This window comes from Amblyraja radiata, chromosome 4, assembly GCF_010909765.2.
Source record: "Amblyraja radiata isolate CabotCenter1 chromosome 4, sAmbRad1.1.pri, whole genome shotgun sequence".
NCBI classification, from domain to species: Eukaryota; Metazoa; Chordata; class Chondrichthyes; order Rajiformes; family Rajidae; genus Amblyraja; species Amblyraja radiata.
The window spans coordinates 55,784,981-55,811,722 of NC_045959.1; the positions used below are offsets into that span (position 1 = coordinate 55,784,981).

Consider the following 26,742-nt stretch of genomic DNA (forward strand, 5'->3'; position numbering starts at 1 on the left):
CGAACATCTGTCTCGTCCTCCAGTTTGGAGCAGAAGTCCCTTTTGGCCTTTTTGATGGCCTTACCAAGGTCGTATCTGGTCTTCATGTAGGCCACTGTATCGTTGGATGTGAATGCCCTGTGTGATGGTCTAGGTTATTTCCACAATTCTCTGCATTTTCTTGTGGTCTTGGATGCTGTTCTGAGATCATGCTGTGATGCATCCCATTAAATTCTGTAGAATTTAGTTTGAGTTGTTGGAAACATGGGAAACTTCCTAAGCCATCTAAGGGAAGTAGAGTTAGATATAAAGTGCTTGAGTAACTCAATGGGTCAGGCAGCATCTCTGGAGAAAATCACCTGGGTGATTTTTCAGGTCGGGACCCTTCTTCAGATCCAAAACATCACCTAGGCATTTTCTCCAAAGATGCTGCCTGACCGTTGTATTACTCCAGCACTTTGTGTTTATCTTTGGTGTAAACCAGCTGCAGTTTTTGTTTCTGCTTAAGGAAGTCGAGGCATTGGTATGTTTTCCTGGCCATTGCTTTGATATGGGTTGCTGGTGATATTTACTCCCAGGATCTGGAAGCTTTCAACCATCTCCATTTCACCATCAATGTATACCGGGGTGTGTGTACCGTTTCGCTTCTTGAAGTCGATCACTATCTCCTTTGTCTTGTTGACATTGAGGGAAAGGTTGTTGTCTTGGCACCAGGTTACAAGATTCTCCATCTTCTTCGTCTCGACATTATTTCATATCCAGCCACTGCAATGGTGCCGCCTGCGAATTTGTGAATTGGATTTGTGTTTGGCTGCACAGTCGTGGGTGGATAAGGAGAGAAGGAGGAGGCTGAGAATGCACCCTTGCAAAGAATAAAGTCCTAGCTTGCACAATCTCTCTCTAGCTCAGGCCCTTGTGTCCTCGTGACATCCTCTCTAATCTTCTCTGCACCCTCTCCAGCAAAATAACATTTTGTCGCTTTTATGGTTTGGTTATTGGATGTCAGGGTGCTTGCAATTTTGGAATAGTGTCTTGCATGTATTGTTTAATTGAGAGTTTGTGTTGTGTTTTGCAGATAATCAGTGCAACCACTCCGTGTGCAGACTTCTTCTTTCAAAGTTGCTGTGCTGCACAGTCTCGAAAGGCTGCATTGCAGCCTCCCATGGTCCCCAGCAGACACAAAACTGGCCATGTTACAAAATTAGTGCAGAAGTGCAATGAGGTGGATCTGAACATTATAGTATTATGGAAGGTTGGTATAATATTTTGTGTCTACCTTCGGCCCAACTTGTCCATGCCGGCCAAGCTGCCCCATGTACACGAGTCCCACCTACCCGCATTTGGCCCATAATCCACTATCTGTCTGCTGTCCATGTACCCGTCAAAATGTCTTACAACTTAGAGAAGGGAACTCAATATTTACAGACCACTTTCTAACTTGAAGCAGTGACTTTGTGATTGTTTTGTATCCTACTCTGGCGTGCTTATTAAAAGCACAATTGAAGGTTGAAGGAAAACCATAACAAATATGAAATGATTGACTTCTGACATTCTGGTAAGTCCTGTTATGTGAGAAGCAATTCCTGAATGACACCCCCACTTCCCTCTGACCTATAGGTCCATTTTGTGTGTAGGGAAACGAGATAGCTTTAATTAATGCCCTGATGATAAACTGTTGGAAATAATCTCAGCAAAAGCAAAGCAAAGTGCTAGAGTTGCTCAGCAGGTCAGGCAACATCTACGCCGGAGAATGGAAAAATTAAGTTTTGGGTGGGGAACATTCTTCAAACTGATAAGACCATGTGCAAACTGGAGGAACAGAACATATTCCACTAGAATAGCAAAAAAAAGTGCAAGGGCTGCAGGTCGGTAGGTTCGGAGATGTTAAAGACCCCATGGTTTTTGAAAAATAGTAGAAAGTAAGCATCATGTATTGTTTCAGTAAGACATTCATAAAACATATCATGTTGTCATTATCATCGTTTTTGAGGGCTTGCTCTTTCCAAATTAGCTGCTGGGAACATCGTAACCCGTGCCAACATTTTAACAAAATACTTGACTTGCAAACATTTTGCAGCCCCGGGGCAATCACTGAAGGAGACTTCAATCTCTCTGGAACTGAGGCACTACAATGCTAACAACTATATTCTGTACTCTGTTTCTTCCCCATTACTCTATTATACGAGACCCAAGAAACTGCAGGTGCAGATTTACACCAAAAAAAAACCACATAGTGCTGGAGTAACTCAGCAAGTCAGGCAGCGTCCCTGGAGTATGTGGATAGGTGACATTTCGGGATCAGGACCCTTCTTCAGACTCATTTTTCTTGAGTTTAGCTTGATTACATTCAAGTATAATATTATCAGATTTGTTTAGATAGCTTGCGAAACAAGGATTTTCACTTCATCCCGGTACACAAGGCATCACAGTGGCGCAGCATTAGAGTTGTTATCTCACAGCACCAGAGACCCGGGTTCGATCCTGACTACGGGTGCTGTCTGTACAGACTTTGGGCATTTTCCTGTGACTGCGTGGGTGCTCCGATTTCCTCATGCAGTCCAAAGGCAAGCAGGTTTTTGTTAATTGGCCTCTGTAAATTGCCCCTATTGTTAAAAAAAACAAACTGGGATAACAGGGAATTAGTGTCCAGAAGATCATTGGTTGGCGTGGACAAGGTGGGCCAAAGGGCCTGTTTCCGTACTGTATCACTAAAGGTGATAATAATAAACATAATGTTGGGCAAGTGATATAATAGATGGAAAACAACGGCTTGATTTAAATGAAATATCTTTGTTTAGTTTAGAAATACAGCGTAGAAACAGGCCCTTCGGCCCACCGAGTCCGTGCCGACCAGTGATCCCCACTCTATCTAACACACTAGGGACAATTTCAAGCCAATTAATCTATAAACCTGTAGGAAGGAACTGCAGATGCTGGTTTAAGCCAAAGATAGATACAAAAAGCTAGAGTAACTCAGCGGGGCAGGCAGTATCTCTATAGAGAGGAATGGGTGACGTTTCTGGTCTAAAGAAGGGTCTCTACCTGAAACGTCAGCCATTCCTCTCCAGAGATGCCGCCTGTCCCGCTGAGTTACTTCAGGTTTTTGTGTCTATCTTCAACCTATAAACCTGTACGCCTTTGGAGTGTGGAAAACCAGAGATCCTGGAGAAAACCCACACAGGTCATGGGGAGAACATACAAACACCGTACAGACAGCACCCATAGTCAGGATCGAACCTGGGTCTCTGGCGCTGTAAGGCAGCAACTCTACAGCTGCGCAACAGTGTCGCCTGTGTCCCATGCTTGGTTAATATAGGTCTTTAATGATGCAACTAACGTAGTCCTGCACTGTGCAATGGCTGAGAGTGAAAAATAACCTACTACCATTTTGTAAGTTGCTTTTCCCTTTCGTTTGCAGGCTTACGTTGTGGAGGACAATAAACAGCTCATCTTGGAAGGCCAGCTCCATGTTGCTCTCCAGTCCATTGGGAAAGAAGCCTGTTCTTTACCTCATGTACAGGTAATCCAGCCGCTGCGTTTTTAAACAATCCGCGTCCTTTTTATTACAACAATCCCGAGACTAATGATCTTAAAACAGCAGCTCAAATCTCAGTTGTGGCATCCATTCGAGGAATTTTAAATCGGTTAAATAAATTGGAATAAAAATTCATTTTCTAACTTCACATTTTAAGTATTCATATGATATGTGCGCCACTGGCTAAAATGGGATTTACTGCTGCACCCTAAGGGATGATGAGGCGAATCTTTGAATCACCCTGTCATTACATGTGGTGAAGATTGGTGTTTATTGCCAATTAATTTATTCTGCATTAGGATAACCTGTGCACCGGTGGGCATATTCCCATGTTCAAAGTATAAAGGACAGATTATCAGAATAGTGTGGAGTTTGCACATACCCCCTGTGACCATGTGGGTTTCCTCTGTGTAGCAATGTTACAAAATTTTGAGATTTTAAAAATCAAGTCTGTAATTTATCCCATCAGATAAAGCATAAAAATAAGTTTAATTTGACACCTAATTCACTTTCATATCTCAAGTATTTAAAAAGTTATGGCCATTTTCATACTCGGAAATGAGCATCTTGTTCCCTATTGATTTTCTATGGACATAACAAAAAAGTTGTGATCGTGAACAGTCAAAAGCCCATAACTTTCTTAAAAATTAAGAGAACTGAATGAAATTTTCAGTTATCATAGATTGAAGCATTCTGAAACAAATATAAAATAATCTTACTTGGATGACCTGAAATTAAAGCATATAATTAGTTAGTTACCTAATTGTAGCTAATTTCAGACTTCAATTACTAGATCTAAACATCTATCCATTTCTTAATAAATGATTAACATTTTTAAATAGCCTAAATGTCCAAATAATATTCACAAATAATTCACAATAAAACATGATTTTAAAATCTCATTTACATTAATTTATAGGCCAAATGGAAGGAATTCAGTGTTCAATTGCTGTAAATAAATGCCCATTTAAATCAGCTTCCAGTGGGTCCCTGTGGAACGCGCTGGTTTAGAACGTTCACATTGCGGTAGATTTGTGCCCCAAATGCCCAGAAAAATACTGCGCGATATAATGGGCCCAAAATGAGCTACTCGCAATATTAAACTTTGTATAAAGGGATCTTTAGAAGCCCTTTTTAATGTAAAAATATACAACCTACCTTCAGCTGTCTGCTTTATGAGACCCTGCGGTTGCTGGCGGTCGCGGGTTTAGAGATTGATTTTTAAACTACTATAACTATTATTCAAGGCCTTTAAACCTAATAATAGCTTTTGCAACGGGGTCTTCCAGCGATTTTTCGTTAATAATTAACTAGGCTGAACATCTTCGATTTGAACAGCCTAGAGAAAATCGCGTTTTAAACCCACCCCCTCTAAACGGCGCCAAAATCGCGCACACCCGCAGCGGCAGATTTTCAAAGACGCTTCAGGTAGGCTTTGCAACATACCTACTCTGTGTGCTCTGGTTTCATCCAACATCCCCAAAGGCGACGTGCGAGTTTATAGATTCATTGGCCCTCTGCAAATTGCCCCAAGTGTGTAGGGAATGGATGAGAGAGTGGGATAACATAGAACTAGTATGAAAGGGTGATCCATGGTCGGTGTGGACTTAGTGGGATGAAGAGCCTGTTTCCATGCTGTAACTGTGAACGAAACTGATCACCCGTTCACATAAGTTCTGTATTATCCCACTTTCTCATCCATCCCCAAAACACCAGGGGCAATTTTACAGATTTATTTATTGCTAATTAACGTGCAAACCCACATTTCTTTGGGATGTGAGAGGAAACCGGAGCATCCTGAAGGAAGCCCACAGGGTCATGTGAAAACATGCAAGCTCCACACAGACAGCACCGAAGGTCAGGATCGAATTCTGGTCTCTGGTGCTGAGGCAGCAGCTCTACCAGCTGCACCATTGTTCTGCCCTCTCTAATGCAGCAAAGGTCAGTGGCAGACCACAAACTGAGAACATTTTAATGTTAAAGGATGACTAATGAGGTATAGAAAATAGTTTTAGTAAATGGGGAAGAAATGAAATAAGGGCACAGTGAAGTAGCTGGTAGAGCTGCTGCCTCACATTGCCAGAGACCCCGGTTTGATTCTGACCTCAAGTACTGTCTTGTGTGGCAGGGAATTCCACAAATTCACAACTCTCCTTGTGATCGTGTGGGATTCCTCTGGCTGCTCCGGTTTCCTCTCACATCCCAAAGACTTTCAGGTTTGTAGGTTGATTGGCCTCTTGTAAAATTGTCCTCTAATACATAGAGAGTGGAAGAGAAAGAGGGATTACATGGAACTAGTGTGGAATGGTCATAGTGTAGATGGTCGGTGTAAACTCGGTGGGCCAAGGGGCCTATTTCCGCACTGTATCTCTGAAGTTTACTGTAACACGGTAGTGGGAAGATGATCCTGCTATCAGCACTACCTTGATTTGGCGAAGTATATATTTGCTTTCAACTAGGGTCATAGGTGCAAACCAGATCATGCTTTTGTTACAGCTTAAATAAAGTTAGGTTATGTTTTCATTGTTATGTTGTAGAACTTGTAATAAAGGTATTTATGTATGTTATTTTTCTCCTGGATATTCCAGGAAGCGCAGGAAATGGTTCTGTTGAAATTCATCCGACTAGAACAGCCACAGCTCCCTGCAAGACCAAGCCTGGAACAACTTTCACATCTCATTAAGATTAGCCTTCATTACCCAGAGTACTATGACCACTCATTTCATCAAAAAAGGTTTGTAAATGAAGATGACTCAATTGGAAGTTGTGTAAACATCCATACTTTAGCCTTGTTCCAGAAGTACGTTTGTCAAGTTCAATGTTGCTTTTTTTATCACATGTCCAGAGTGCTAACACTTGAGTTTATTTTTCTTACAAACAGTCCGGTAGAGCATTTCCATACACCTGATCCTCGATTAGCAAGTTTACAGAAATAGTCCACAGAGCCCACATGCATAAGGTGCTTTGTTTTGGCGATATTTTCAAATTCCATGCTCCAGTTCTTATGAGAGGTGCCCTTCAGATTTCTATTAAATCTTTTTCTCTCACCTGAAAACTATGTCCTCTGGTTCTTCATTCTCCTACTCTGGGATTAGTAAGGGTGTCACAAGTTATGTGGAGAAGGCAGGAGAATGGTGTTGAGAGGTGAAAGATAGATCATAGAAACATAGAAAACATGTGCAGGAGGAGGCCATTCGGCCCTTCGAGCCAGCACCACCATTCATTGTGATCATGGCAGATCGTCCCCAATCAATAACCCATGCCTGCCTTCTCCCCATATCCCTTGACTCCACTAGCCCCTAGAGCTCTATCTAACTCTCTTAAATCCATCCAGTGATTTGGCCTCCACTGCCCTCTGTGGCAGGGAATTCCACAAATTCACAACTCTCTGGTTGAAAATATTTTTTCTCACCTCAGTTGTAAATGGCCTCCCCTTTATTCTAAGACTGTGGCCCCTGGTTTCCCTTCCGGTGTCCAGTGCAGGGCTATTCTTGTGATGCTGTCTGGTTCTCTTCTCAGTATATGGCCAATCCAGTTCCAGCGCCTTCTCATAATGATGGTGTCCATGCTCTCTTGTTGGCATTGAGCAAGGAGATCTTGGTTGGATTTGGTGTTTGGCCAAAATATTCTAAGGATTCTTTTCAGGTTCTTTGTATGGAAGACCGACAGCTGGTTGATGTCGCTCGCTGTCATTCTCCAGCATTCCGAGCCATATAAGAGGGTGGAGAGGACACGGCTCTGGTATAACTTCAGCTTGGTCTTGGTGCTGTATTGCTGGGACCTTCATACATTGTTTAGCATTCTGAAAACATTCCTAGCCTTGTTTTGCCGGTTGTTGATGTCATTGTGTGCTCTGCCATCGTGTCTGACTTTGCTACCAAGATAGGTAAACTCCTCAGCTATGGGAAGATCCTTTCCATTCACTTGGATTGTCATGGGGATTTGGATGTTAAGTGTCATTACTTCAGATTTTTTCTGGTTTATCTCCAGGCCAATTTGTTGTGCAAAGTCACTGAGACGGCATGTTTTTTTCCTGCATGTGCTTGTGAGTGTGGGAGACCAGAGCCAAGTCATCAGCAAAATCAAGGTCTTCCAATGCTGAGAAGAGGGCCCATCATATGCCTCTTGCTTGGTCCTCGGGACGCATCACCCAGTCAATAACAATATTGAAGAGTAGCGCTGACATCACACACCCTTGTCGGACTCCTGTCTTCACCTGAAATGTGTAGGTTACTGTTCCCCACTCTGCAAGAGACGTTGGCGTAGAAGCTCTTAATTACTTTGACCATATGCTGTGGGAACCCATACATTCGTAGTATGCCGCAGAGGCTGACTCGGTGGATGCCGTCAAATGCTTTCTCGAAATCAACAACGTTGATGTATATCTGTCTCTGCCACTCTGTACACTGTTCTATAATGTTACGAAGGGCAAATATCTGATCCCTCTCCAATTGCTACACTCTCTTAAGTTGTCTTTCTTTGGTATCCTAATGATGACTCCTTCTGACCAGTCATCAGGTATATCCTTCCTTTCCCAAATAGCTGTGAATAGTGGTACAAATACGTCAGCTGCAAGTTCTGGGTCTGCCTTGAACAGTCCTGCATTGAGGTTATCTTGGCCAGGGGCTTTTCCACTTTTGAGAGACATAATGGCTGTAACAATTTCCTCCTAAGTTGGTGGTTCAGTGCTAATGTCCAAGTCATCCTCTGCTTGTTGGGTGTTAGCCTTTATTATGGGCGGTGATCTATTCAGTACTTCATTAAAGTGTTCCATCCAGCGAGCTTCTTGTTCTGCTTCTGTTGTTAGGAGTCGGCTCTTTTTGTCTACAATTGGTAACTCAGTCGTTTGACGATTTTTGCCACAGATTATCTTGGTTATCTTGTAGACCTTCCCTTGCTCCCCTTTCTTAGCTGCATCTTCTGCTTTATTAGCAAGATCTTCCAGGTACACCCGTTTGTCAGCTCTGGCTTTCCTCTGAACTGCTTTGTTTGCTTCTTGGTACTGCATCTTGTATCTTTCTTGCAACCGTTTGGACTTTGTCTCATTTATTTGCTTGTTTAATTTTCTCCTATTTTCAATGGTTTGCCATGTGTCTTCAGTCATCCACTCCTTTTTTGACTTCTGCTTAAACCCCAGGCAGGCTTCACTGGTTTTCACATAAGCTATTTTGGTTTGTTCCCACACAGTATTAATATAATTTGCATTTGGCTCTGTGTGATCATCCATATCTGCTAGTGCCTGAAACCTGTTCCTTAATTGTAACACGAAAGAGCCTTTCACTTTTGGGTCATGTAGTTTCTCAATGTCAAACTGTTGCCTGTCTGTCTTTTTGCTCTCTGTTTTCCTCAGTTTTACTTTGAGAACAGCCAGGACTAGGTGGTGGTCACTACCAACATCAGCTCCCCGTTTAACCTTAACATCAAGTAATGAGCGTCTCCATGTGCCGTTAATCATCAAGTGGTCTATCTGATTCTTATCCTTTCATTTTGGAGAGTACCATGTCAGTTTGTGGATATCTCTGTGCGGAAAGAGGGTCCCTCCAATTACAGGTGCACAACCTTTTATCCGAAAGCCTTGGGACCAGACACTTTTCGTAATTCAGAATTTGTCGGTCTTCGGAATGGAAATTTTTTAGCGTAGATTTTAATGGCTGGCTCAGTGGTAGAGTGCTCGGCTCATATCCGCAAGGTCGCGAGTTTGCGCCTTGATCCTGGCAGTTACTCGATCGCGAGTTTGAGTCTTCAATGTCGTTTTTTCTTGCAGAATAAATGTTTGTATGAAATACAGTGTAGGAGAAGTGTACTGACTGTGTGGGCAGAACTTTGGAAGTGATTGCCCACCAGTCTAAAAAGCCGCTGTGTCTCCCTGTCCCTGGGATAGCAGGGGGCGATCAAACAGCACAATACCCCCCTCCCCCTCCAACTCCAGAGGAATCAGCTCCCCGATGGGCCGCTACCAAAGATCATAGAGGAGCTCCTCTATGATCTTTGGCCGCTACAGCGACAAGTGGCAGTTCGCCCACAGCCCGAGCTGCGCCCCCTCATCCGCCACCCCAAGAACAAGACGTACCTTGCACACCATCAGCTTCTGCCCCTACGTGTTCCTCTGGAGTTGGAGCGGGGCTGGGCTGGAGTTGCTGCTGGCTGTGGGTCTCTGGGATCTCCGTGCTTGCAGTGGGCCTGGGGGTCGGTGGGCGGCGGTGGGAGCTGTGGACCTACGGACCTACCTCCGTGGAGCTAGCCAGCTTCGGAGCGTGGAGAGTTGCGGGGGCGAGCTGCTGCGACCCGACTCCGGTGGATGGTGACACCGGGAGCTCGCGGGTCTCCGGTGGGAGACTGCTTTGCGGGGCACCGGCAGCGGCGACTTCTCCCGCCCGAATTACGGGGTTGAGAGCAAACATCATAGAGGTTGAGAGTGACCTGGAGGGGGGCCTTACAACGCCCGGCGCGACTGTAAATTGCCGCGGACTTGCTAGCGCCCGCCGGGGGCTCCAACATCAAGACCGGGGCAGGGCCCTACATCTCCCGGCGTGGCTTTGAGTGGCCGCTCCCCGATGGGCCCCTACGACGCCCCGAGCTGCGCCCCGTCATCCGCAACCCAGGTTCCTCTGTAGTTGGAGTGGGGCTGGGCTGGGCTGCTGTTGGCTGTGGGTCTCTGGGATCTCCGTGCTTGCGGTGGGCCTGGTGGTCGGTGTCCAATTTGTCCTGACACGGTCCTGCTGCAATCGCCGACGTGAAGACAGTGCAAAGCCCCCGCGCCGGTGCAATGGGCGGGGAGCTGGAGAGGGGAGGGAAAGGGTCACACACATGGCCGGGAAGCAGAGGGGTGTAGGTGGGGTGATACTGAAGCGAGCGACAATCTGCTGCTGCCTGCCCCGCTGAGTTAAAAAGTTCCCACGCAAGACTCACGAAACACTGTGTATCGTGAGTCTACCGTGAGAACTTTTTAATTCAGCGGGCAGGCAGCAGCATATTGTCAATTATTAACCCTCCCGCGCAATATACCCTCATCTTCTCTTTTATGAATGGGGATTTAGTTCCCCTTTCTTCGAGGACCGACTGGAGGTTCCGCTGTCACCTCTGCGGGCCGCCCTCGGTGAACGTTTTCAAGGACCTTTCTTCAAGGACCGAAAAAATGGCCGCTATTCGGAGGTTTTCGTTATTTGGATCTTCGGATAAAAGGTTGTGCACCTGTACTAGATTGTAAGTGGTGCAGAGATCTATTAGTCTCTCTCCATTCTCATTCATAGTACCACAGCCCTTTTTTCCCCATAGCTCTTTCCTGGTCTGTGTTGTTGTTTCCAACCTTGGCATTCAAGTCTCCCATCACAATCTTCATGTCATGTCTTGGTGTGTTTTCTAACTCAGCCTGTAGTTGCTCATAGAATTCATCCTTAACACGATCATCACAATTGTTTATTGGAGCATAACACTGGATGATGGTTGTATTAATTACCCCCCCCCCCCCAATTCTGATCTTCATGTTCCCACTCTATCAATTGGCAGGTTCCCACTGACAGGTTCCCACTCTATCAAACTATTCTCTACTAATTTCTTTAAAATTATGGCTACTCCTTCTCTGTGATTCTCATCATCCCTTCCTGAGTACAACATTGTCTCCCCTGTGCTGGCCCTAAGTCTCCCTGATCCCATCCATCTACTTTCACTTACTCCAAGAATATCTAGGTTGTAGCGTCTCATCTCTGATGTCACGTGCTAGTTTCCCTGTGTTGTACATTGTTCGCACATTCCACAAACCTATCCTAGTCTTATGTTTGGCATTTTGAACTTCCACCTTCCTGCAAGTGGCTTCCTTTCGGCTTTCATCATTGACATTCATCCTAGCATCTGTCGATAGCCCTGGAAGTCCATCACGCCCAGTAGTGTTGATTCCTTCAGTTGCTGTTTCCGTAACATATTTGTTTTACGGGACAGGGTTGTTAGCCCTGTGCTCAACCCCCAACCTGGAGGACCAGTGGATCGCTCTTTGTCTCGCCTCTACCCTTCGACCTGTCCAGCATGGGAGACCCTAACAGGAGACGAATCTCCCGCTGGCATAGCTCTAGGGGTCACTGAGACACACAAGCTCCCCGACCACGACAATGTTGCAATCCATCGGGGAGTCTGGCTTCACTCTTCTCTCCTTATCTTACACCCTTTGTCTACTTTATATATCTAGCCTTTGTTCACCCATTTGCCAATCACACCCCACACACCGAGATCCACCTATCTCTGGCCAGGCTTTGTCCCACCCCCACCAGTTTGCCAGCTTTCTCAACCCAAGATGTCCTCCACAGATGCTGCATGACCCGTTGAGTTAGTCCACTATTTTTGTTTTTGTAAACTCGTATCTGTAGTTACTTGTGAAAAAAACATGATTATAATAGATTTTTTTAAATCCCAAATTCCATTTATAACCACTTAATCAGATATTTTATTGAGCATTGACCAGTTGAGCAGCAGGTAGACACTTGGCATTGTTTAAAATAAGAATTGTGAGCGAAGGCCATAAAAACTAAAGTGAAAACATGGGAACGATTTGAACTAACAAGCAAGTTAGTGAAAGAAAATAAAATGGTAAAGATAAATACCACAGGGACCCTGAGAGAATTTGCATAAATTATCTGATCATTGCTGAACTGACTGGTTATGCACAAAATTTTGTAATAACGACTTATTCTCCACTTATAAGGAGATGCAAGGAACTGCAGATGATAAAATATTGAGCAAAACACAGTGCTGGAGAAACTTTCTTCAGGCTGAAGAATGCTCCCGAACCAAAATGTTACCTGTACATTTCCTCCTCAGATGCTGCCTGACCCGCTGAGTTACTCCAGCACTTTGTGATTTCCCCCCCATAAATGCTGTAGACTAATGTGTTTCTGAGTTAAGAGGGAAAAATAGATCAGCTGTGATTGAATGGCAGAGTAGACTCAATGGGCCCAATGGCCTATTTCAGCTCCTGTGTCTTATGGATATTATCCGTTCTGCCGGACCATCAGAAGTCACAGCCTCTGAGAGGAGTCCAACGGTATCGGAACGGTCTTCCTCGCCCACCAAGGAGCAGAGATACCGGTCCGCAAAGTCGGCCTTTGAAGTCTGCCACGTTAACGGATCTGCCGGCTATCCCGAGCCCCAGCCGCAGGAGGCAAATTCAACCTGCCAATCAGTTGCAGAAGTCCCAATGAGATCGACATCGGCTGTCTAGGCACCACATTTTTGAGGGGAGATTTTATAGAAGTTATATAGAATGTATATAGAAGAAACACGTTACTTCTTAAATCTTACCAATATGTTTAAAAACAATTAGTAAAGCTCGCAGATGTCAGCTATTTTTGTGTGCTCAGAAGTCAAGGCCCAAAAACATGTTATTGCTTAGTTTATTTTTGCTTCAGTTTAGAACATTATGGTAACTCAGAGATTGGAGATAAAAGGCAAGGACAGTAAGAGGTTAAAGTTGGTAAAAACATGCATGCTAAGCAGCCAAAGATAAGAACTGAAATTATAATAAAACGCTGCATGAAAGGATGGATCAGAGAACATTTGGAGAGTGGCCGAGCTGTACTATCTCTGAATGTTCCAGGCCCAGATTTGTGCAAATTAAAGGCTTCTCGTCTTCTTGAAGAATTCTCCGTGTCGGTGTCATTTATATCTTTAATTTGAGTCATGTAAACCACGACAATTTCAAGTGTACTCTCGAATTCTGTCCGAATTAAAGGAGGTGCCGGACCACCATTTGCCGGAAAATCGGTGGTGGACCTGTACAAACAAAAAATGCTGTACTAATGCAGCCTTTAACTCAACGTTAAACCCAGCTATGCTTGCACAGAAGGATTTGCGTAACATATTTTGAAATGTTTTTTTTCTCTACTCCACAGTTTGTGTTTAGTCCCCGTAACCCTTGTTCTGTTCAACTGCTGTCAGATCGAAGTGGACATTATCGTGGACCTGCGGCACAAGGCCACAAGGTAACATCGCACGTTGCTTCACAGTGGGTGGCACAGTGACGCAGTGGTAGAGTTGCTGCCTCACTGTGCCAAGAGACCCAGGTTTAATCTTGACTAGAGCTGTTATCTGTACAGAGTTTCTACGTTCTCCCCGTGACCGTGTGGGTTTTCTCCGGGTGCTCCGGTTTCCTCCCACACTCCAAAGGCGTACAAGTTTGTAGGTTAATTGGCGTCAGTAAAAATTGTAAATTGTCCCTGGTGCGTAGGATAGTGCTAGTGTACGGAGTGATTGGTGGTCAGCGCGGACTCGGTGGGCCCAAGAGTTTGTTTCAGCGCTGTATCTCTAAACTAAACACTGCATGCAGGTCTATTTGACTGACTCACAAATTTATTTGATCACGAGTACTGAACCATCCCCTCACCATCTGGAAAGTAGTTCTGACCTTCCAGCCACTTCATTAGAGACACTTGGACTATCTTTACTTGGACTTTATCTTGCATTACGATGGATACAAGCATCCTCTTTATCTTGCATTAAATGTTATTCCCTTTATCCTTTATCTGTATACTGTGGACGTCACGATTGTAATCATGAATAATGTCTCCGTGACTGGATAGCACGTGACAAAAAGGCTTTTCACTGTACCTCGATACATGTGACAATAAATTAAAGTGGTTGAGTAAGCACCAAGTTGGATATGTCTTGGGCTAATGATTCAAAGTACGTGAATGCAGTTCCAACCGTAGCAACCTGATAACAGGAGTTTGGAAATACAACAGGAGCAATAACAGATACCAGACATTTTGTTCAAAAACCCAACTTGAGTCATACAGCATAGGAAGAGGCCCATCGGCCCCACTCGTCCAGGCTGACCAAGACGCCCCATCTAAGGCAGTCCCATTTCCCAACATTTGATCCATATCCTTCCTCTCCATGCACCTGTCCCGCAAGTTTAAAAAAAAATGCTGTTACAGTATCTGCGTCAACAACCTCCTCTGGCCACTTATTCCATACGCTCACCGAACTATGTGTGAAAAAGTTTCCCCATGGGTTCCGATTAAATCTTGTTCCCTCTCACCTTTGCCGTCTGTTTTTTGATTCCTCTACCCTAGGTAAAATACTCTGCATTTATCCTATCGCTTCCCCTCATGATTTCATACACCCTTATAAGATCACCCCTCAATATCCTGTGCTCCCAAGGAATAAAGTCATGGCCTGCCCAACCTCACACTTCAACTCAGGCCTTCAAGTCCTGGCAACATCCTTGTAAATCTTCTTTGCACTCTTTACTACTAGCTCAATAATCCCTTTTGTAAATAAACCCTATGTTCTGATCCAGTGTTTTAATATCAGTATTCTAAAGATCTGTTATTCTGCCCAGAATATCATTCTTAATATGAAACACTCATTGCTTGAAGCTTTTCAAGTTTCACCTTTTACTAGTTTCTTAGCTGATAGATGTATATAAAATTGAGTGACATAGATCGAATAGACAGTCAGAACATTTTTCCCAGGGTGTAAATGGCAATAAATAGAGGATATAAGATAAGAGGGGCAAATTTTAAAGGAGATGTGCGGGGCAAATGTGCTTTTTGAAAAACAGAGGATGGTGGGTGCCTGGAACACAGTCAAACGTGGTGGAGGAGGAGGCAGATATGATTGTGGCATTGAGAGGCTTTTGCTTGGGCACTGGGATATGCAGGATATTAGGGATATGGGTAATGTGCAGGCAGATAAGAGTTAGTCTTGGCATCATGCTCTGCACAGACATTGTGTGCTGAAGGGCCTGTTCCTGTGCTGTACTGTTCTATTCAATGAAAACAGACTCAGGCCATCTAAACTTATTATAACGCAAGCCCTCCAGTCCCGACAACACCCTTATGAACATTTTCCCCGCATTCTCACTGTATCAAATTGAGTATAGTTAATTTAGTTTAGTCATGAGCACTGAGGAACAGTGAAAAGCTTTTTGTTGTTGTGTGCTATCCAGTCAGCGGAAAGACTAGACATGATTACAGTCGGGCCGTCCACGGTCGACAGAAGCATGATAAAGAAAATAATGTTTTTATTCTAGGTGTCAGCTGCACTACATCAGTGAGACCAAGCTAGGGCTTGCCGATTGCTTCGCCCAACACCTCCGCTCGGTTCGCAATAACCAACCTGATCTCCCGGTGGCTCAGCACTTCAACTCCCCCTCCCCCTCCCATTCCGAACCCGACCTTTCTTTCCTGGACCTCCTCCATGGCCAGAGTGAGTCCCACCGTAAATTGGAGGAGCAGCACCTCATATTTTGCTTGGGTAGTTTACACCCAGCGGTATGAACATTGACTTCTCCAATTTCAGGTAGTCCCAGCTTTCTTCTTCTTTCCCCTCCCCTTCCCAGCTCTCCCACAGCCCATTGTCTCCGCCTCTTCCTTTCTTCTTCCCGCCCCCCCACCCCCACATCAGTCTGAAGAAGGGTCTCGACCCTGAAACGTCACCTATTTCCTTCGCTTCATAGATGCTGCCTTACCCGCTGAGTTTCTCCAGCATTTTTGTCTACCTAATGTTTTTAGCAAGGTAAAGTCAGATTAAAGATTGTCCGAGGGTCTCCAATGAGGTAGATGGTAGCAATTCCAGGATGACCGTTCCTTGTTCATTTCATGACTCTACCCTGTCCTTCCTTGTAGCCCGGAGATGCTGGAGGTCCACGGTTCATTCACCTGGCTGGGGCAGACCACCTACAAGATCCAGCTGAAGGGGCAGGAGGTCCATACGGTGGCGTTGAAGGCTTGCTTTGTCCACGCCGGTGTCTACAACCTGGGCACGCCGCGGGTCTTTGCCAAGCTGGCCGACCAGAATGTGCAGTGTGAGACCAGCCAGCAGAACTCCAGCCCGGCCCTGATCATCATCAACAGCGTCTAACCATCAGACCAGCCAGTGCCAACATCTCGCCTGACCCCTCCTCTGGGAACGCCAACTTTGCCCTCTTCCTTTTGTGGCTACCAGTGAAAAATCCCATGCGGTTCCACTTTGCACCTTCAACTTCCGAACTAATATTGAAAACAAAATTGTACAGAACAGATGATTGGGGTGGGGTGGGGGGGGGGGGCGGGGGGGAGGGGGGCGTGATGGGGGGGGGGGGTGGAACGTGGAGGGGAACTGAGAGACCACCCCCCCCCCCCCAAAATTATTTTTCAAGTCTTTCACAACAAAAGACACATGGGATTGTATGTCCTCGATTTGTAATATGTTCTGAAAAAAATTTGTTGTTCACCTCTGCTGTGGTTGAACATTTTTTATTGAGACGTGAGTATTGGACACAGACTGGGACTCCTGCTGGTCTTAGGATGACTGTCACTTGTCCCTGAGATGGTGGCTTTTCCAACTCCAGCTTACTGTCCCGTCTGCCTGGAGTCCTTGGGTGACTCACCTGAGCCACATCGATCACTTCTGAGGTGTAGTTTGTGGTGAGAGTGGGGTGGGGGGATTGCATTAATTGCACTTACTAACAATTCACTGCTGCAACAAATCTCCCAATAAATCTTTTTTTTTTGCGTTCCACCTTTTTCTTTTTTGAAGTATAAATTTAAATATTGCTTGATGTCTTGGATCCCCGCCACTTTTTACCTCCTGATGTGTTTCTCACTATCTCAGGTCTACAATAAGCTGAATAATGAAGCAAGTCTCTGTTTGATTTTTCTCTCTCGGTTTGGTTTAATTTGACTGAAAGTCTAGTCTTTTTCCACATCCACAGAGTGTTATGAGGTGGAACCAGCTAGCTACATTATAATGGAACTCTGCAAATTCAATGTGTTATTTAATGTCCACAGACTTAAAACAGATGTCTTTTCAAGAAATGATGTATTATATTTATAGGTAATGTCTGTAAATAGAATAAAATATAACCCATATACAAGTGTTTGCTTCGGACTGACTGTTTTGTATTCTTATGCCTTAATCCATTAGGAGCATTCAGTTGAAAGATACACCATTCACAGATTAGTTCTATGTTATCCCACTTTATCATCCACTCCCCACAGACCAAGGGCATTTTAACGAGGGCCAATTAACCTATTAACCTGCTTGTCTTTGGGGAGAGACACAAAATGCTGGACAGGCAGCATCTCTGGACAGAAGGAATGTGTGACGTTTTCGGTCTGGACCCTTCTTCAGAGTCTTTGGGGATGTGGAAGGAAACTATAAACACCCGGAGGAAAGTCAAACATAGCCCGGGTACTTCACAGTGGGCTTGCAAACACGACCAGCACGTGTGCGATATAAACCATCTCAATTTTGTGCCATCTGGGACAGAGTCGGTGGCATGTCAGGTGGCGGAGATTGAAACCGCCACCTGACATGGTGATTCCCGGTGATGAAACAGGGGACTTTAGCACAGGCGGAGGAGGCGTCGCCACTGGCAGAGCAGACGTTTCAGAAGTGGGTTGTTGTGCTGGTACAGACGGACCGATGTGGACGGAAGTACACTTTGTACGGTCCGGATAATACGGAGGTGGAGCCGGCTCATTCGCAGGCAGGATATGTTGTCTTGCGTCTGTAGGTGCCGCCATCCACACTGACCAAGTATGAGCGTGGCTCTGAGGCAGTTTCAGAAATTACACCGATACGGTCATGACCTTTGTCGATTTGCAAACGAACCACCTGCCCCTTGGTTAATGGTGGCAGCGGCCTGCTTGTTTTGTCATACCACTGTTTTTGAATGTCACGCTTTTGCTGCAGCCTGGACTGGACTTCCGATGGTGGGACCAACTGCGGGATCAATGCCTGATCAGCCACAGGCACTGTGGCTCGGGTCTGTCTTGACAATAAGCGTTGAGCAGTTGAACCCAAGATGGGGTCGCGGGAGATGTTGCGTAGGTTGAGCAGGTCCAGGTACACATCGGAATTAGCTCTGTGGGATCGTTCCATGAGCTGTTTGGCACTTTTGACCCGTTCAGCTAGTCTATTCGACTGGATATTCAGGGCGACTGGTGATGTGGCGAAAACCCCAGCATGCAGCAAACTCCTTGAAGTGTTGGATGGTAAATTGGCTGCCGTTATCAGATAGCAGTATGCAAGGGGCTCCAGGGGCTGCAAAATGTTTTAAAGCTACCCCGCGAGAAGTAGGACTGCAAAGAAAATCAATGTCAAACCAGGTATTGCTTGCCATTCCACTCAAATATGTCAGTTGCCACTGTAGACCACGGAAGGGCAGGAGCCGGATGTGAGAGAAGTGGTTGCTTTTGTTGATGAGGTGCCAAGATGTTACACACTGCACAGGATGCCACATTCTCGAGGACGTATTCAGCCAGTAAAACATGTTTGTTGCTCGTAAGACAGTGGCTTCTGCGCCTGGGTGCCCTGCATGGACAGCGTTAAAATACTTGCTGTGCAGCGAAGCAGGGTCTACAGCCTTATGGCCTTTTACGATAATGCCATCCTGCAGTACTAGCTCATTGCGGACGGCAAAGAAGGGCCGAACTTGCAGCGGTATATTGTAGTGTTTGTCTGGCCAGCCGTGCTCCAAGTCCGTTGAAGGCAACCTGGAAAGGCATGAATCGATTTGTTAAAGATGCTGAACAGAGGTTGGTGGTCAGTTTCAATCGTGACCGTATGTCCAAAGATAGTCGTCAAATTTCTTGCAGGCGAAAACGACCGCTAGCAGCGCTTTTTCAATTTGGGCATAGCGTTGTCCTGTGTCAGTCATGGTGTGCAAGGCATAGGCAATAGGCTTGTTGCTGCTACCATCATTGTGAAGACATGCTGCGCCAAGTCCATGTTGTGATTCGTCACAAGTCAGTGTGACCGGTCATTTAGGATCAAAATAGGCGAGAGTAGGAGCACAAGACATCTGCTGCTTAAGAGTGTCGAACGCCCTGTGCTGCTGCTTGTGCCAGGCCCAAAACAGTGTCTTTGTGGGTAAGCTGGCGCAGCGGGGCTGATATTTCACTGAAGTCCGGAATAGATTTGCTCAGGTAGTTAACCATGTCAAGGAATCTCTGCAGACTGAGCACGTCTGTGGGTGCTGGGAGCTCATTGATGGCACTGGTTTTCGACGGATCCGTTTTTAGGCCGTTCTTAGTGAACACATGGCCTATGTATTTCACCTCACTTACCCTGAATTTGCATTTTTGAGGTTGACGGCATTGGCACAGTCTAGGACCTTTGTCAGATTAGCATCGTGTTCTTCGACAGTTCATCCAGCAACGAGGATGTCATCCACTACAATGGAACATGGGTAACCTGCAAACAATTGCTCCATAGCTCGTTGAAATACTTCACTAGCAGAGCTTATGCCAAAAGTCATGCAAATAAATGTGTATTGCCCGAATGGTGTGCTGAAGAGGAGTTGCGTTCCAGCGGAATCTGCCAGAATGAACTCTTGGCATCTAGTACTGTGGCATCTAGTACTCTAGTTCAGCCAGCTGTGCTGCAATTTCGTCCACAGTGCGCATGGTATAGTGAGGTCGTTTAATGGCTGTGTTTAAGTCCTTGGGATTGATGCAAATCCGTATTTTGTCCTTATTCTTCTTTGTTGCCGCAACCATGGTCGAGACCCAATCCGAAGGGCCAGCGGTGGGGGCAATTACACCTAGAGACACCATTCAGCTGATTTCACTTTGAACACGGTCCCGCATGGCATGGGGAATCCTGTGTGCTGGACGAACAACTGGGAGTACCTCAGGGTCAATCGTAATTGTGCACTTAACAGGCAACCTGCCCAGCTTGCCATCTAAAAAAGGTTTGTATTGTGTCAAGATTTGTTGAGTAAAGTCACAGGTTGCGGTCAGATGACAAACAGGAGGACTGAAAGAGACACGCCCCAGGTCGTGACAAGCATTGACAGCAAGGTCGGCACATTCTCACAAACAACATAGAAACTAAGGTTTTGGACACGTGAATTAAGACAGCAGCATAACTCGACTTGTGCAACCGATAGGGTGCACTGGACTTCCTGCAAATGGGAGCAGCCGTAGGAGTGATAGTCTCATATATTTTTCAACTCAGACACATGACATTACACCTGGCGCCCATATCAACTTTCAGAAAAAAATTCTTGCCTTTAATGAGCAAAGCGACCTTGGGATCTTGAAGCTTATGTGGTAAATCAGACAGGGAGTGAACATCTAAATCAAAACCTTCGCTAGCAGCCTGCAAATCCGTGGGAGCTGGTTGAGAGTGTTTCGAGAGCAGGCTCTCATGGTCAAGTGAATTGATAGATTGTCTTATTTGAACTTGCTACGCGAGCGGCATCATTTGAAGCAGTGGTTCCTTTTGTTACAGAAACGACAACATTTTCCATACGCAGGGCAATGGTCAAGAACTGCAACATGCGAACCCCTACAGTTAAAACAATTGTCTATGAATTTAATGATAGAGCTGTTGGGCACTTGGGGAGAACGGCGAGAGGCTTGATAAGGTGTGCCGACAACATTAATGTTGTGAGCAGAGTGGGGGCCATATCCTAAAACTTTTGTATGAGCATCAGCCATTTCAGCAACATGGCAGCCGTTTTCAACAGTCTCTAGAGTAAGCTCAGTATCTCTCAGTAATTCGTCCCATAATTTATCATAGCGGAAACCATAGACTAAGGTCACGGACTAAGCTGTCACATAAATTCCCAAAATTGCATCGACTGGCAATGTGCTTCAAAGCACTAACATAAGTTTCAATCGGTTCGCCAAGCCTCTGGCTTCGTGAAAATTATTGTTGAACCATGATTAAGTTAGTTCTTAACTCACATACCTGCGTAGCAAACATTCGGGGTCCCGGATAGATTCAGTGGGAGCAATCTGGACATCAACCAGGTCGAACCTAGCTGGTTCATAGTGAAATCTTCTGGCATGCCGAGCAGCTTCTGTGCCTATCAGATTAAGGAGGATCGAGGCACGAACGCCTGGAGCAGCAGCTGGGTGAGCCGCATCTATGTAAATGATGAAATCTTCAAACATGCGCCACCGTTCTGCGAGGTCTTTGTCAAACACCAGGATCTCTGGTTTCCTGAGAGCAAAAGCAATGGTATAACATATACCAGAGAAAACAACAAACTAAAATAAAAGCAATATAATTAGGTAAGGAGTGAATCCGAGTTTTCTGACACCATGTAGTTGGGCTCTTTTATTAGCATTACAGCATAGGTAACATCATCTTAACACATAACTCTAGACCGAGGAAGAAAGGGAAGGGAGGCTTGCTATTAAACTAGTAGGCAGAGCTACAGTATGACTCATAACATGAGTGACACTGATCTACACTGTCAAGTCAAGAGAGTTTATTGTCATGTGCCCCAGATAGGACATTGAAATTCTTGCTTGCTGCAGCACAAAAGAATATTGTAGGCATAAATACAGATCAGATCAGTGTGTCCATATACCATAGAATATGTGTGTATATATATAAATAAACAGATAAAGTGCAATAGGCTGTTCTAGTTCAGAGTTTGTTTGAAGTTGTGTTTAATAGTCTGATGGCTGTCGGGAAGAAGCTGTTCCTGAACCTGGATGTACCAGATTTCAGGCTCCTGTACCTTCTACCTGATGGCAGTGGAGAGATGAGTGTGTGGCCAGGATGGTGTAGGTCCTTGATGATGCTGGCAGCCTTTTTGAGGCAGCGACTGCGATAGATCCCCTCGATGGTAGGGAGGTCAGAGCCGATGATGGACTGGGCAGTGTTTACAACTTTTTGCAGCCTTTTCCGCTCCTGGACGCTCAGGTTGCCGAACCAAACCACGATGCAACCGGTCAGCATGCCCTCTACCGAGAGGGTCCTCCTTGACATACTGACTCTCCGTGATCTTCTCAGGAAGTAGAGGCGCTGATGTGCTTTCTTTATGATGGCATCAGTGTTCTGGGACCAGAAGAGATCTTTGGAAATATGCACGCCCAGGAATTTGAAGTTCTTGTGGAATCCATTGCCACAGACAGCTGTGGAGGCCAAGTAATTGGGTATTTTTAAGGCGTAAATTGACAGATTCTTGATTAATACAAGTGTCAAAGGTTATGGGGGAAAAAGGCAGGAGAGTGGGATTGAAGGAAAGAGATCAGACATGATTGAATGGCAGTGTAGACTCGAATTGCCTAAATCTGCTCCTATGACTTATGAGTGTATTAAAAGGCACATTTCTCTTGTGAATGGAAGTGGCCAAGATCGCTGCAGATGTTACATGCTTAGCAATGAAGGTTATCACCATTTGTAGGTACAATGGATAGTTTAGCAGGCCAAGGGAAGATGGCCTGTTCTTCAAAAAATGTTTTAATCTAAAACTTCGTCTTTCCATCTCCCTCCACTTCCCCGTGTTCGAACACGACCCGGCGGACCGCGGCGTACAGGAGGTAGTGGCCAAGCCGGTTTCCTGCACATAGGACCCAGCAGACCGTAGCCTCGGTGGGGGAGCCCATCGAGCCAGCCCCTGTTCGTCCCCCGAAGACCAGAGACAGGGAGGATGGAGCCGGCGACGACGATGGATGTGATTGGTGAGGAGTGATGCCGGTCGGAGAGAAGGAACTGGGGTCTTGACTAACATGCCCTCGAGGTCAGCTGCAGGGAAACAAAAGTGGATGGATGAGGAGAGGGGGTAGTGTTCAAGGAAGGAGATGGCTGCAGGCCAGCAGCAGCTTGGGACTTGTCTGGAACAGGCACCGCTCGTAAGAACTAGAGTATGGACTGGACTCTGAAAATCGCTCCAAAACATGGCGCCTCTTGCATGTGGGCTCAGTAGGCTATTTCTAATAGTTCACTTGCTTATCAAGGATATACTTTGGTATAGAAATACTCTACTGCACTCTCAAGTCTGAATTACTCGCTCAAATCTGTGCTGCTCGGAAAACAAATTATCTACAGAATGAGAACATCACAGGGTTATAACCTTGGATGTGAGTGACAATTAGTCTGATGCTGGATGCTAATTAAAGATTAATTAAGAGCAAACCTTTCCAGTTCCTGAAGGTCCTGCTGTTGGTTAGAGGACCTCCTGTGAAGGACCAGCTTCAGCTAGAGAAGCTCTGGAGCTTTGCCAACTGTGCATTGTGTGTAGGAAGGATCAGCAGAAGCTGGTTTATTACCGAAGATAGACACAAAGTGCTGGAGTAACTCAGCGGGTCAGGCAGCAACTCTGGAGAAAAGGAACATGTGACATTTCAGGTCGAGACTCTTCTTCAGACTGAGTCGGGGAAAGGGAAACGAGAGATATTATGACGGTGATATAGAGAGATGTAGAACAAATGAATAAACATTTCCATTGCATGCTAACTGCCAGGCTCGGCTCAATGGGATTTTGCCATCCCTCGTGAAGCCTTTATAAAATATCCTCGTGTCCAAATAAAATACGCAGTATAAAATATTGATGGAGGCAGCAGAGATGTTCTGTTGCCTTTTAAATGTTTAATTAATATGGCAGGTTTTGTCTCTGGCTTGCTCGGCATACAAGAAACAAAATGAGTACTTATTGCTAAACACTGAATTGATTTAAAATTGGATCAGGATCTACACTAGGTGCTGCCTCAAGAAGGGCATCTACCATCAAGGATCCCCACCACCCAGGGCGTGCTCTCTTCTCACTGTTACCGTGGGCCTAAAGTCCCACACGTCTGGGTTCAGGAACAGCTACTTTCCAACAAACATCAGGTTCTTGAACCGACCCATACAACCCTAATCCTACCTCTGCAATGGAACACTACGGACCACCTCTTTAACGACCGCGGACTTGTTCTCTATACTTTAGACTATAGAGGAACAGCATGGAAACAGGCCCTTTGGCCTACCGAGTCTGTGCTGTAAACGATCACCCTATACGCGAGCACTATCCTACGCCATATGAACAATTTGCAATTTACAGAAGCCAATTAACCTACAAATCTACACGTTTTTGGAGTGTCTCGCTGTAATGTCTTATTTCTTGCACAGTGAATTTTCTTTTCAGTCTTGTAGAATATGTGTAATTTTATGTTTAATTGACGATTTTATGTGTTGGCTGAGACTGTGCTTGTGATGCTGCTGCAAGCACGATTTTCATTGTATCTGTGCCTCACCATAACTGTATGTATGATAATAAACTCAAATTGACAGTAAGAAAGAATGGGTCAAACAGTGTTAATAGAAGATAAGACACAAAGTGCTGGAGTAACTCTGGGTCAGGCAGCATCTCTGGAGAAAAATAATGGGTGACGTTTTGGGCTGGTACCCTTCTTCTGATCTAAGATTCAGGTGTAGGTTGTCTGTGTGTGTATCAGTGCATGAAAGTGTGTGTGTGTGTGTGCTCAGTATAAACAATGTATTTTCAAATTTCGCCATCCAGTTTTGAGATAAATCAGGCCGAGGCTTTGAAGTGGGAACGTTACTGAATCTAAAAAAAGATAGTTAAGTGCACAATCAGTCTATCATAAATAAAGTCGATCGTTTCTGATTGCCTTGGAAATCTCCGTTTACACGAGACCCTAAAAACAGTGATTTAAAGAATGGTTAAGAAAGAACTGCAGATACTGGAAAAATCAAAGGTATACAAAAATGCGGGAGAAACTCAGCGGGTGAGGCAGCATCTATGGAGAGAAAGAATTGGCGACATTTCGGGTGGAGACCCTTCTTCAGACTGATGAGTTAAAGAATGGGATCGGTTTATACGTGGTTTGATAAGATGATAGAAACATAGAAACATAGAAATTAGGTGCAGGAGTAGGCCATTCGGCCCTTCGAGCCTGCACCGCCATTCAATATGATCATGGCTGATCATCCAACTCAGTATCCCGTACCTGTCTTCTCTCCATACCCTCTGATCCCTTTAGCCACAAGGGCCACATCTAACTCCCTCTTAAATATAGCCAATGAACTGGCCTCAACTACCCTCTGTGGCAGAGAGTTCCAGAGATTCACCACTCTCTGTGTGAAAAAAGTTTTTCTCATCTCGGTTTTAAAGGATTTCCCCCTTATCCTTAAGCTGTGACCCCTTGTCCTGGGCTTCCCCAACATCGGGAGCAATCTTCCTGCATCTAGCCTGTCCAACCCCTTAAGAATTTTGTAAGTTTCTATAAGATCCCCTCTCAATCTCCTAAATTCTAGAGAGTAAAAACCAAGTCTATCCAGTCTTTCTTCATAAGACAGTCCTGACATCCCAGGAATCAGTCTGGTGAACCTTCTCTGCACTCCCTCTATGGCAATAATGTCCTTCCTCAGATTTGGAGACCAAAACTGTATGCAATACTCCAGGTGTGGTCTCACCAAGACCCTGTACAACTGCAGTAGAACCTCCCTGCTCCTATATTCAAATCCTTTTGCTATGAAAGATAACATACCATTCGCTTTCTTCACTGCTGTCGGCTTTTCACTTGTAGCATTAGTTTCTTCCATTCCACCGCACTGGGTAGATATTTGTAATAAATTAATTAAGTGACAATGAAGAAACAGCATTATATCAACAGCATGGGTTTTCTCTGGGTGCTCTGGTTTCCTCACACACTACAAAGACGTGCAGGTTTGTTGGTTAATTGGTTTAGGTAACATTGTAAATTGTCCCTGGTGTGTAGGTTGGTGCTATCGTACTGGTCGGCATGGACACAGTGGGCCAAAGGGTCTGTTTCCGTGCTGTACCTCTAAACAGGGCCGGATTTACATATAAGCATAAGCTTAGGGCCTCGAGATCTAGGGGGGCCTACTCACCTCGCTGCCACAATGACCATCTGCCCACCGGGACCTCCTATTCTTTGCCCGATGACCCTGGCCACTCCACCGCCCTCCAGCAGCCCGCAGCAGTCGCCTTACCTGCAGCCTGGACTCAGCACCGGGCCTGAAGTTTCTACGCTGCAGACTCCCACTCCCCTGGGTTTGACTGTGCTGGGTCTTAGTGCTAGGCCCCCCCAACCCTGGTAACCTCAGTGGCTGTTCCACTGGGTCTTCCCCATTCCCCTCAAACCATGTGACCCCAGCTCTTCCCCACCCACACTACAGTCCTCATACCCCCCTCCCCCCTGACCACCCACCACCCCTCCACCAGACTTTGCCTCGTCCTCAGTCCACTCACCTGCCTTCCTCCGGCCCCAACCCCCATCCCTGCCACAGGCAAAACACTCCAGCTTCAAACGGCGATCCAGGTAAGGCATCGCCCACTCCGCGGTGAATCCAATATGTATTTTAAAACCAATTGTTTAATGACAACATACATCTAAAAGTGTCACACTGTCACTGTCGGATAGTCATGGTCTTGTAGTGGTGGGGGATTGGGAGGGGGGGGGGGGGGGGGGGGGGCTCACAAGTGAAATAGCTTAAGGCCTCTCTTCATCTAAATCCAGCCCTGCCTCTAAACCAAACTAAAT

At 45.5% G+C, this 26,742-nt stretch overlaps 1 protein-coding gene across 2 annotated transcripts in view; it reads left to right on the plus strand.

Annotated features, from left to right (window-relative positions):
- Positions 1-16,544, plus strand: part of trappc8 (trafficking protein particle complex subunit 8) — a 113,393-nt gene extending 96,849 nt beyond the window's left edge. For both annotated transcript variants that reach the window (XM_033019479.1, XM_033019481.1), the window contains 5 exons: positions 1,055-1,231; positions 3,398-3,499; positions 6,103-6,248; positions 13,393-13,482; positions 16,132-16,544. In XM_033019479.1, coding sequence (XP_032875370.1) covers positions 1,055-1,231; positions 3,398-3,499; positions 6,103-6,248; positions 13,393-13,482; positions 16,132-16,366 — 750 coding nt within the window. In that variant the 3' untranslated portion in view covers positions 16,367-16,544. The remainder of the gene's footprint in view (positions 1-1,054; positions 1,232-3,397; positions 3,500-6,102; positions 6,249-13,392; positions 13,483-16,131) is intronic.
- Positions 16,545-26,742: the final 10,198 nt, after the last annotated feature.